This window comes from Anomalospiza imberbis, chromosome Z (assembly GCF_031753505.1).
Source record: "Anomalospiza imberbis isolate Cuckoo-Finch-1a 21T00152 chromosome Z, ASM3175350v1, whole genome shotgun sequence".
Classification (NCBI taxonomy): Eukaryota; Metazoa; Chordata; class Aves; order Passeriformes; family Viduidae; genus Anomalospiza; species Anomalospiza imberbis.
The window spans coordinates 10,211,932-10,224,325 of NC_089721.1; the positions used below are offsets into that span (position 1 = coordinate 10,211,932).

Consider the following 12,394-nt stretch of genomic DNA (forward strand, 5'->3'; position numbering starts at 1 on the left):
CACAGGGAAACAATTGCATTTTCCCAATCCACCATCCATGAGTGTGATTCACAGAGCTGTTTCAGTGTACTTGAGCTACATTCCTTTTAGAGGAAATCAGAACAGAAGCTCATAATCAGATGCATTGGAAAGGCAATCCAACTACTAATGGAATCAAAACAATGACTCGATAGTTGGATGGCTTCAAGCTGTAGGACTGACAGAAACCTTCAGTCCAGATCACCAAAAAAAAAAAATCTAGCTAAAAGTAAATGCCATGGGGCCTCAGCATCACCTTTTGACTTTTTGATTCTTCAAAAAATCCAAACATCCATAGGATTAAACATTCTTTCTGAGTTAGTAAGGCATCAGACTGGCTCATCCAGTTTCTTAGCAGACATATTCATACCAGCTCAGCTCTAATGACACCACAAATAGCCCAGAACCCCAGCAATGATCACACCACTTACCAAGCCACTGCAAGTGCTGATCGCTGCTGTCCCACTGCCAGAGCCAGGCTGCCATGCTGTGCCAAGGAAGTGGCAAGGAACTCCTGAGCGAGTTGAAATCTTTGCTCTGGTATGGTTGCCACGTCTCCTTTCTACTACGTAGTTATGGGAAAGAAATCCCATATGGACAGTCAAGTTAAAAAATAGATCTTTCTCCTCATGATTAATTTTGTAGTATACCACATTTTCACTTTTTCTGAGGTATCTCTTCTTCCTCACACTTGGAATGTGATGGTGTAGATTAAAAGAAAGAAAATGTCCACTGGCATCTACTCTTGCTGGATGAACCACATGGTATTCTGGCACTGTCTTCACAAATTGCTCTGAGAGAAAGGGGAGAAAAAAAAAGAAACAAAACTAGAGTGAGTGCTAGCCTGTTCAGATCTCACATAACTTAAAGGAAAAATCAAAAGTGAGAGCAATTCACCACAACATCCTAATGACAGGCAGTGCACAGACTACCATGGAATACATTCCTCATTTGGGCTTTCCATTCTCCCATTGTAACACTCAGTTTAGAAGCTAAACATTCTTCTTTTCTAACATTGTGTCACCATTATATAAAAGAGTGACTGTCACACATACCCACGTTTCCCAACCCCAAAAGGGCTGGGAACCCTCCATGACCTAGGTCTCCAGCACAGGATACTCTGAACAAGGAGTGTCATCTTCACACATCCAAAAAGCTGACCACCTGAAATTGGACACAGAGCCTTGCAAACACACAAATGTGAAGAAAACACAAATTGATTATTTGTAGTAACAGCATCTCAGTAGCATCAGCTTTAGCAGCTGCTGCAGCTGCAGCTTCAGAATTTCAAAGAAGGGTTTGAAGAGAATGAAGTAATCATGCTCTGTTATATAAGGCATTTCAAGCAGGGTAAGATTGGAAATCTTATCACTTGTCAGAATCTAGGAGGGGAAAAGAGCATTATTGACATTATTGTACCCTGCTACAACAGGGGAAGCATACAAGAAGATACAGAAGAAACACCAACTGTACCCAATTTTATTTTTTTAAATTACTGTGAAACAGAAAAGCCCCATGCAAATAACAAAATCCATGTAAGACACAATCCATAAGAACTCATACCCTAAGGGCCAGGTCTGCTGGCATACTTGAATTCTACCCAAGAAATAACAGTCTGAACACATTTAATTAAAAAGAAGTTATGATGACACGCATTAATCCAGTTCCTCTTTGCCCAGAATTGCTCTTCATTCCCGAAGTCCCAGCCACTCGCACATGACGTGACTATAACCCATTCATTAACTAAGCTGCTTAACAAAGCAATTAGCCTTTTCCAGCTGCTTCCAGGCTAGGTCTAGTTAGACAATCCTTTTAGAAGCACTTCTCCCTCTATCACCTGTACCTTCAAAGTCACAGAGGGAAAATCCTGCCTAAGCAGGCAGCTGTCTGGATTCATCCACTTCTGGAAGGAGCACATCTCAGCTGTCCTCATTAGCTGCAGTTTAAGACGTGACTGCTTGAGTTTCCTCAGGCCATGGACCCCTGAGACACATGCACTGAAACACTTCCAATTGAAAGGAAAGCAAAACAAAACACACAAAACACCCGGTCTCCCAGCACATAAAGAACTACATCAGAATTCTGGCCTAGTTTCAGCAGCACCTTTACTTCAGAAGTAAGCTTATTCTCTTACACAACAGATTTCTTTGTACACAAGCCTGCAGTGACTTGGAGCCTTGGCAGGACAAGCCACAGCAGTGGGGTTCTGGGCCTTCACAGACCCAGGTCTTGACAACATGGACAGTAATGCCTACCACAGGTTCTGAGAGACATCTACCCTTGTCCACATAAGGGGACTGAGACACTGGAAACCCAGTGCACATCTCCATGCCTGCAGTTTGCACAGCCTGTGGACAGCACAAAAGGTGCTGGATGCCTGACAATTCAGCAGTTGAAGCTAAACCAAGCCTCCTCACACTTGACAGTGAAGCAGAAAAAAAAAACAAAAAACAAAAAGGGCAGGTAGAAGAGATAAAAAACATCCAAACATACAGCTTATCTGCAGATGTTAAACTGTGAGACTTCTGGGAAGCCCCACATTCCATACCGGGATATGGGACTTCACAGATATGGGATTTCCACATGGCTAGCAAAGTCAGACTAACACAGAATGCTAGAAGACCAGGCCCCTATTTCTATGGTTTTCAGCACAACTCATTAAATAGTCAAATCAAATCCCTGAAGGAAAACTTACTCATTTGCTGTCACTGTGCAATTTGCCTCTGCCTGATGTCTTGAACCTAATTTGTTGTGGTTTAACTGCTGAAGTCCATGCAAGACCAAAGACTTGTGGTTTTGGATCTAAAACCATGCAAGGAAGTTTTTTACTTTGTCACTATAGCATCACTTAGTGTATAGAGGTTAAAGAAAAGTAGGCCATCAGGATCAGTAAGATGGGAAATAATGAGGAAGCATTGGATTATCAAAGCAGAGAAACTGAACTTCTTCCATCCACACATTAAATACTTGTTTAGTCACTGGAGAGGGGGATTATGCTGCAATAATAATGTACTGTAATACAACTGCAGAAATGAATTATTAAACAGCCTTCAGAAAACCAGAGGGAATAAGATTACAACACAAAAGTCTAACAGGATGAGGGTAATGATATTTCTGCAAGTAATCACTATCAGTACAGTTTTGCCTAGACTGTTGAGTAAAAGGCAGTCCTAACTATAAGAGAAAAATTTACTGAGCTCTACACTAAGCCTAAGGTAGCATAGTTTCTGCCTGGAGAAGAGTGTAAAACAGACAGGAGGTACAATTTTGGTGATCCCTTTCTGCCCTTCTAGGCAAAAAACCACAAAATTCATGCAACCCAGACTGCTCAAAATTAAGGGCTGCATCCTTCAACACCAAATGCCTCTAATTTCATATAGTAACATGAATTCCTATTAAAACACCACAAGTTTCCAGCCTGGGCATGCTGGCTTGCATTGGTGCTGCAAACGAGTTTGAAACACAGCAACGAGCAGCACAAATTTGAGTCACAACTTTGCAATCACAGTGTCTGCTCAGGCCCTCTGGGCACACAGGACAAAGTTCAGGCCCTTCACATTCGTTTGAGGAGCCCAAGTATTGTTTAAGTTGTCAGAGAAATCTTCCCTGCAGGTCTTTGTAATTCCTCATCATTGAGAACATCTGATAATATTCAAAACCACTCCTGTGTGTTCTGCTCCTCTGTGGATTCAGATTTGCCACACATGGCAGAGAACTGCCTTATTAAGAATGGCTGTACACAAAGTGAATAAATTAGGATGAAGAGAAAAACATACATGATCTACCACACATGACAGGAAAACCACAATTTACTTTAAATAAATAACATGTTCCCTGACAAAATTCCCTTAAAATGTGACACATCATCATTTGCCATTGTTTCATCTCCATCTTTGTAGTTTGTGTACATGTGCCCTTCAGACCCTCTGGCTTCTTCTCAAATCATTCTCTGGGATAGGAAATAGTGTGGCTCATATTGTGAGGAAGCATCATACCTAGGAAACACAGCAAGCTCCAAAGCCCCACGGCAGAGAGCAGGCCTTCAGGACTCAGCAAGGGCATCCCCAGCTGTCCCACCTACCACACTTATGGATCTACAGAGAGCAGAACACTTCAGCTCTACCACACAGAAATTTCAGTTCACACTTCACACTGCAAGAAACCTTCCTGTAGAAAAAATTAGCTGCCCCTTTACTCAATGCTATTCGCAAATTCTTGGAAAAGACTGTTTTCCATGCCTAGAAAGTTAAACTACTTCTACATTAATTTCCACATGCCTAATAATTAAACAGCCACTACACGCTAACACAACCATCCCTATTCTGTCCCATGCAGAGTCACAGGGATGTAATTATTGCTAGCATCCACTTTCAGTGAATCCAACAGGAACCAACTTCAGGATACTTGAAAATTCACTTTTCAGGCACCTTATTGAAACACTTTTCAGGCACTTTATTTAAACACCTTTCCTTTCCACACTCTCTGAGAGGTACAGAAGATTTTCTCTTTTGTGTTCAAGCTCTCCTGAAAGCACCACAGCTGTTGACTGCATCAGGAAGTAAAATTTCTTCATATATTTTTGGGTCTTCTACCACCAGGCAGAGTCTTCCAACTACTCATAATTTTTCTCCCTTGGGAGCCACGATTTTTCTTAAGCAGGAAAAAACTTAAATAAAAAAATAAAATTCTTGAGTTGCACTCCCCACTCCAAAAGAATGAGAAAATAACTGTGAGGGCAGCCTCAAAGAAACCTCTCCCGCGGACGAAGTCTAACTTGTAATTTACCATCCTCACTGAATGTAAGAAACTCACAGCGGGTGTTGAACCCTGATAAAACCAATCCTTCTGCAGCGCCTGCTGCTTTGGTACAGAAGCGATCGCTTGTTTAGAAAAAAATAAACCATCAGGACAGTAAATTTCTTCGGTTTAGCAGCACAAAACGATTCTGGCATTTAGAGAGCTGCCTCTAAACGGGGAAGATCTGCAACAGGTAGGGTTTAGCCTTCATCGCTACGCAGCCCAACTCGATGACTGCGCAGGAGCCGCGGGAAGGCGCAGCCAGAGCGCTGTGCGCGGAGCCGCGCGTCCCGGCAGCGTCCGGGCAGCTCCGGGGGCCGACGCGGCCCGGCCGGCCGCCCCGCCCGCCCGAGCAGCGCCCCGGAGCCGCACTGCCCCGGCTGGCAGCGCGGCCTCGGCGGCACCCGCTCCTCGCCGCGTCCCGTCCCGCCCGCCCGCCGCCACTGACCTTGCCCGCCGTCGGGGAACGGGGAGCTGCCGGCCGGCGGGGCCCTGCCCGGGCAGGGCGCTTGGGCGTGGAGGACGAGGAGCCAGAGGGAGAGCACGCGTGCCGCCCGGCTCCGCGGGACACATGGCATGGTGCGGGCGGGGAGCTGCGAGCGGGGCGCCTAGCGGGGCCGCGGCATGGCCGGGCCGCTCCCGGCGCCGCCGGACACAGGCGCCGCTCCGCACAAGGGCTGCGCGGGGCCGTCCCGGTGTCTGGTTTCTGCCGGCGGAGGAAGGAGGGCTGTGGGGAGGGAGCAGCTCCCGGGAGCCCCCGCCTCGGAGCCGCCGGGGTTAACGCGGCGGCACGAACCGGGCCGGGCCGGCGGGGAGGGAGGAGAGGCGAGGCCGCCAGCAGGGACTGCCGCCCCTCTCCGCCCTCCACCGAGGCCGAAGTGGGGCGTTCGCCCCGGCAGCCCTCGGGGAGGGCCGCCCGCACAAGGCAGCATCCCCTCCTTGGTCACGCCGGTGGTCTCCGCCGAGGGGCCGGGGCAAGGCGCCTCGCAGCCCCGCACATGTCCTGGCAGAGGTTCCCCAGCCGCGGGAGAAAGTGTTCGAGGCACGCCGGAGTTTGACCTCCACCACTTTCTGATGCGGCGGAAGGGGATGCGGGGGTTTCCCCCGCTGAAGCATCCCGTAGCCCATGGCCTCTCAGGGCCCGGCAGTCAGAGCCCACTTTCCCGGCTGTCTGACAGAACCACAGAGTCAGTCAGGTTGGAAAAGGCCTCTGCGATCATTGAGTCCAGCCTGTGGTCTGAATATATCAAAATGTCAACTAGACCATGGTACTAAGAGCCACATCCAGTGCTTTCTTAAACACCTCCAGGGATGCCGACTTCTCCACCTCCCTGGGCAGTTCATGCCGAAGTCTAATCATCCTTCCTTGTGAAAAAAAAAAAAATCTTCCTAATGTTCAGCCTAAGCGTCCCCTGATGCAGGTTAAGACTCCTCAGGGTGCCGAGACCATTCTGTGTTTTAGCAGTGTGCTGGCACATTGGGGTTACTTCTGAATGTCCTCCTTATGAAGAGAAAGTTCCTCAATCTACATTTTAAAGTGCATGCCATGTGCTCTCTGCCAAGACTCCTCATCTAGCATCTGCTGTGGTTACTGCCGGGCCAAGGATCAGCAGGTGGGTGCACACTTCAGTGCTGTCCCATGCTTGAGACCTGGGCTGGGTTCCTCATCTGCTTTGATAGCCTCCTGCTTAAAGCTGACTCTACCATGGACTTCTTGTATATTTTCATAGCAATCTGTGCTTAAATATGCTTCTTTCTCTGCTCAGTTTTCTCAAGATGAATGGCTACCACAGTTCAACTGCCTTAGCTGTAAGAACTGTGAACTCCAGAGCACAAAAAGGCAAAAAATAGTTAAAGCTCCAAGGTTTTCTAAATCAGCAAAAAATGTGGCTTCCCCCAGGACTCAGAAAGGTAACTCTGGAACTGGACAGATTTGTAAGAGTGATAATTGATTTAGGAATCATCATGTGCTCTCTTCTAGATAGCGGAAGGACACAGACCATGCAGGAGGAATATTTGATATCCAATACTGAATATTTGATATCCAATAGTACTTGGCAAGAGAAGATTTGTTAATTGCAAGGTATTTATTTCAATATGTCTGTCCATATATTTTGCACACAAATAATATTATCTGTTACAGTGACAAGTTTTCTGGTGTTCTTGCCATTAGGATTTTTATCCTACACAGTAGGCATGAGGCTATTTTGTGAGACAGGATATTACAGCCTGCTTAGCTGTTTATCAGTACTTCCCTGAAATTAATTTAAAGCTAAGTGTGACCTGAAATTGATATTATATATATAATATTTAACATTAAAAAAATGCCTGACAATTTGTGTATAGAAAAAGCCACACCATTTGACATGAATATTTTAAAATAATTCAGTTGGCAAATAAGGAAGTATCTCCGCTAAATGAAATAAAAAGGAAAAATACTGTAAAATGAGGAGAACAGGCTAGGAGTAGTGGAAAGAAGGTATGATAGTTCAAGGCATGGGTATATGTTTACCAAGTACTGGTTTAACATACTTCTTGAAGGCCATCAGAAAAATAGCCCTTCTGTGAGAGATATTTAACTGTTTGCTTCCATTTTCAGTCACATCTTTAGCTAGGTGTTCCCTAGTAGGTGAATCTGATAGGCAGTAACTAGTATTTCCTGCAGGATTCCATCTTGATTTCTTCCTCAGCAGGAAAACTTAATTCCTGTTGCCTGTAATTCTCTCCAACCCTGAAAGTGATGGAGAACTAAAAGCTTTAGGAACTCAAGAGAGTTTGTGGGAATGAGTTTTGTTTTGATTCGATTTTTTTTTAATATGACAAAAATTAGTAGATTGAAAATCGTCCAGAGTGGAGTAAGAGAGCTGTGGGAATCTGGTCTGAGACATCTATAACTCCCTAGGCTTTGTGCCAGCATGCACATACACAGAAAAAATTATTCATTGGGTGTGGTGTCAGAAAATACCCTGGGGGGACAGTAGGGTTTCTGCTTCAGGGATGCTGTGGCTGTAGCTGACACAGTGTCCAAAACACAGCACTGTACCAGCTGCTAAGGAGAAAACTATGTCTATCCCAGCTAAAAACAGTCAAGATGTGAAGCAATGGCACAAGTAGAAAGCACTCTCCTGATACGAGTACATTCTGAGGCCATTTTAAATTAACAGAATTTATGGCACTGTGTCTTCCCAGTGGTTTCCTGTTCCAAAGAGGCATAACCTGAGGTTTTGGAGTTTTTTTTTGAAAGAAAGTGAGTTGTTTTTGCTAACTCGAAGTCAGTTATAAAAAGAAAAAGAATACAGCACCACATCAGCTGTGTTCTGATGGCAACAAAGTTATTGCAGTTCAGTAGGTGCAGCTCCACACAGAAAAGCCTGTACATTTATTGAAAGATCACAATAAAGAGACACAATCAATCCTGGACTGACAAACCAGAAACAATACTGGACTCTTAAATTTAACTAGACTTCTAGGATAGCCATAAAAGAAATTTATGTGTTGCAATTTATATGTATGTAGAAATGTTTACTGAGAGACAGAAAAACAGAGGTTCTGAGCAGTGACGAACTAAAACACAAATTATATGATCTGGCATAGAAGATTTGCTACAAAATGAAGTCCATGTGAAGGCAGACATGGAAGGAAATTTTACTTTACTAGGAATGAGAGTCTTCTGCTCAAAATTTAAAGATACAAAATTATATAATACACACTTGCTCTGCTCCTGCAGTCGACAGGGAGAGGAGATACCTCTGGAGTATAACACATCCTTGTCTGTCACATCCAAGGAGAAACGCTGTCCAGACCTGACTGTTAACTATCCAGGCAGCTTAACAGTTTGCTTGGACTAGAAATGGTAAGAGCATGGATCACACATGATGTGGTGGGCTTAGACTATTCTGTGATTCTGTGATACTCTGACTATTGGCAGGGAGATGAACTGGAACAGAATGACTCTGAATACGAAGGGCCCTGTGGAGTTTGCTGGGTAATTGCCACTGTTGATGTATTATTTCTCTGTCAGATTTATAAAGAAGTTTGTGAGTACCTTTTTTCTTTTAATCTTTAGTCTTATTCCTTGTTTCTCATTAGAGATGCAGCCTCTTGAAACAGCTAACTATTGGTAATTGAGCCAGAGCCACTGTTGAGTCTCTCAACTTCCATTTCATTATAATCTTTACAGATTTTTGGAACTTCATTAGTTGCTCTTGCAAAAAAAAAAAAAAAAATTATTTGGTCATATTCCACTTCTGGTATGTCTGCAGGCAGATTTAAGTAAGAGAATGAAGCAAGCAAACTCTAAGTAGTCATTGATTCTTTAACATGAAATTTTTGTATGCTCACACTCAGATTTCCAGTCAGTCTTCAAACATGGATTGTTTTTTTATGACTAGTGAGCTAATTCACAAAATAATTTCAAACTTGCACCATATGAATTTAGAAGCTCATTTGTCATACTATCCATATTAACCAAATAAAAGCATGTTTCTGGAGCAACAAGTCACTTTGAATTATCTTTTTAAGTTAGTACACAAAAAATATATTCTCAGTAATCTGCCTAGAAAGTAAATTATGAGAGGATGATGAACATAATCAAAGTTTTTGGGAGGTTATTTGTTTGGTTTTGGGGTATTTTTAAGGGTTTGGTTTTGTTTTGTTCTGTTTTTATTAAAACCTATTTCTGTGTCCAAATAGTACTTTCTGGAGGATATGTCTGTGGTCCATGAATTGCGGTATGATCATTGTGTTATCTGAGATTTGGTAATGAAAGCCTGTATCCATTTCCTACTACACTTTTAAAAGAAGAATTACTATCAAAATCTTCCCATGGTGGACACACACCAAGTCACACCAAGTTCACTCTCAGGATGGAGAATGTAGAGTTGTAAAATCCAGTTGAAACTGGAACTGAAACTGAAATCCAATTGAAACTAGAACTGAAACTGAAAACACAATAACAGAACTGTTACTGTCTGAATTTGGTCAGAAGAATGAGATTGCAGCCCTGAGCTCATAAAAAACTAAGAGGAGACCATATCGCTTCCAGAAATTAGAACTGAAAAACTAAATAAGCATGAAATGTCTCTTTCTCATTTTCTAGTTTCCTTCTCCTGTTCCAGAATTTTGTTTGAAAGAGGATGCCATAAAAAGAATTATTCATAAAACAGAATTCTATTGCAAGAATGCAACATTTAAATAGCGTAAAGCCCATTTAAGCCACACACACTAGTAAATCTTTTTAATAAAATCTGTTCTAGAGCTTTACTATTACTAATTTTTGCTTCAGTGTGTCAAATACGAAAAAGAAATTTAAAATCTCTTACTGCTGCAAAAATATCCTGAGAAATAGTCCCATGTTTCTGTATTTAGTGATACATTCAATATTTTAAAAATCTGCTTTAAGCTACAAAAATGCCTTTCATATTGAAAACAGAACACCATCTCCCTTGCCAAAATATTTCAGAGGAACATACAGCTGGCTCAGTCACTGTTGTAATTATAATAAATCTTTTGTTTGTGTATGAGGTCTGTAAAGGGAGTGAAAAATTACAGAAATTCTTTGGGGTAAATTGTAGGAAAATTACCATTTTAGCAAATGTTTATTTGGCATATTTAACTACAACATATTTTCAATGCTCTTTGAGAAACACCTGCAGGACACTGACACAATATAGTTGAAACCAATGGGCAGTTTCTGTTGGTGGTCTGAACAAGCGAAAGCCTTTTTAATTCTACTGTACTGATTGATGCTGCCTGCCGGGAAACTAGCAATCTCAGCCCTGTGGATTATTTTAGCATAGTACTATATATATGCAAAAAAAGCCTCTGCCTGATTTGTTTGAGATTAACAAAATACACAAATCAGCCATTTTTTCACTGTTATCACCAGAGTGCATCATGGAAGCCTTTGCCTGTCAAGTTTATTGGTGTTTTCAGAAATTTGGAGTAAGTAATACCAAATTACACTGACACTTGGATAAAAAGAAGGCTCTGGAAAGTTACATGTTAGCAACACAGCTTTGGTAGCATGGGTGGAATGAATAGGGAGCAAGAAGACAACAGTATCTTTCAGGACAATAATCCTTGTGATTTATCTAGTGAATTTTGCAGTATTTTGAAAGTAGCTGATGGCTTTTTTAAATATTTTGTCAGCTATGGCAGTGTTCTGGCAGTGTGTTAAATAAATTATTCAGCAAATATTTCTTTTATTATTCATCTAGGTGTTGCAAGTTCCCTTACCTGCCTCTAAAATGTCTGTGAAATGAAGAATGACAAAAGAAAAACCCAAGACTGAAAAGGAATTTTTTCTGGGGGTCTAAACATGAGCAAAAACCTTGGACAATCATTTCACACTTGCAGACCTGAGTTCAAAATCCACTACCAGTGTTTCCAGGAGGTACCTAACTTCACACTCTATTGCTTTCTCTGGGTGACTAACAGCAAAAGCAATATAAAGTTGGACATTATTTTCCTCCTCTTCCCCTTTCCGAATCATTATGACCATTCAGTCTCAGCAATATATCAGCAAGATGTGCCAAACAGAAGAAATGGTAGAAAAAATTATTCTATGCAAGATATGTTTGCTGCAATTTTTTCAGTGACATATTTAAAATTGGGTGTGAAGATAGCAATACAATGAGAACAGGTTAGAATGCAATCTAGAAAATGTCCACTTCTGCATTATCAACCTCTCTAATAATTTATCAAGACTCTGCATGGCTTGATTACAGATTGTTTTTTCTTTGGGGGCTAATAGTAGCAGGGGTAAGTGGAGAGGGAAAATTGCTGATTTCATAGGTTTTACTAAACTTGGTTTTGGGTAAGTCCTGACTCTAGTGCTAAGGCAGTCATTGCTGCTGTGGGCTGGGAGGCACCTCACCCTCTGTACTGTTTACAGAACTTCTGCAGGTCTGGCTGAAACTCAGCATTTTCACATTGCTTGTTTATATGATGCTTCTTCTGATGGTTTTAAGGGATCAGTGGCTTTCTCTTCTGCACGTACTGTCTTACAGTCGACTGTGCAACACTGATGGGACTAATGGGGTCGTTGAATTTCACTGAAATGATTATTTCCTCTGGTTGAAAGAATTTGGAAAACTGCTGCCATTCAGCAGGCTGAGAGATGCAAATTAATGCTGTGTATTGAAAATGCCACCCAGATGCAACCCTAGTCAGTGATTAAGAGGTATGAAAACCTAGGGAAAAATCCATCTTGTAGAAAAATTGTGAAGATGTGCTGGATTTGGTTGGGGTGAAGTTAATTTTCCTTGAAGTGGCTAGTGTGAAGCTATGTTTTAGCTTTGTGCTGAACACAGTGATGGTAACACAGAGATGTTTTAGTTACTGCTGAGCAGAGCTTACACACAGCCAAAGCCTTCTCTGCTTCTCAGACTGCCACGCTGGCAGGGAAGCTGGGGGTGCTTGGGACAGTGGGAGGAGGGACAGCTGGGAAAGGCGACCCCAACTGACCAAAGGCATATTCCAGACCGTGTGACATCACCTTCAGGGTATAAAGTGGAGGGAAGAAAAGGGAGGGGGCATGTTTCCCATGATGACATTTGTCTTCCCAAGTGACGTTTAG

General features: G+C 42.6%; 1 protein-coding gene across 1 annotated transcript in view; it reads right to left on the minus strand.

The window, feature by feature from the left end:
- Positions 1-5,707, minus strand: part of ADAMTS12 (ADAM metallopeptidase with thrombospondin type 1 motif 12) — a 144,600-nt gene extending 138,893 nt beyond the window's left edge. Inside the window, exons 1-2 of the mRNA XM_068176960.1 lie at positions 5,264-5,707; positions 450-811 (exon numbers count right to left, since the gene is read on the minus strand). Coding sequence (XP_068033061.1) covers positions 450-811; positions 5,264-5,393 — 492 coding nt within the window. The 5' untranslated portion in view covers positions 5,394-5,707. The remainder of the gene's footprint in view (positions 1-449; positions 812-5,263) is intronic.
- Between the last annotated feature and the right edge of the window lie 6,687 nt (positions 5,708-12,394).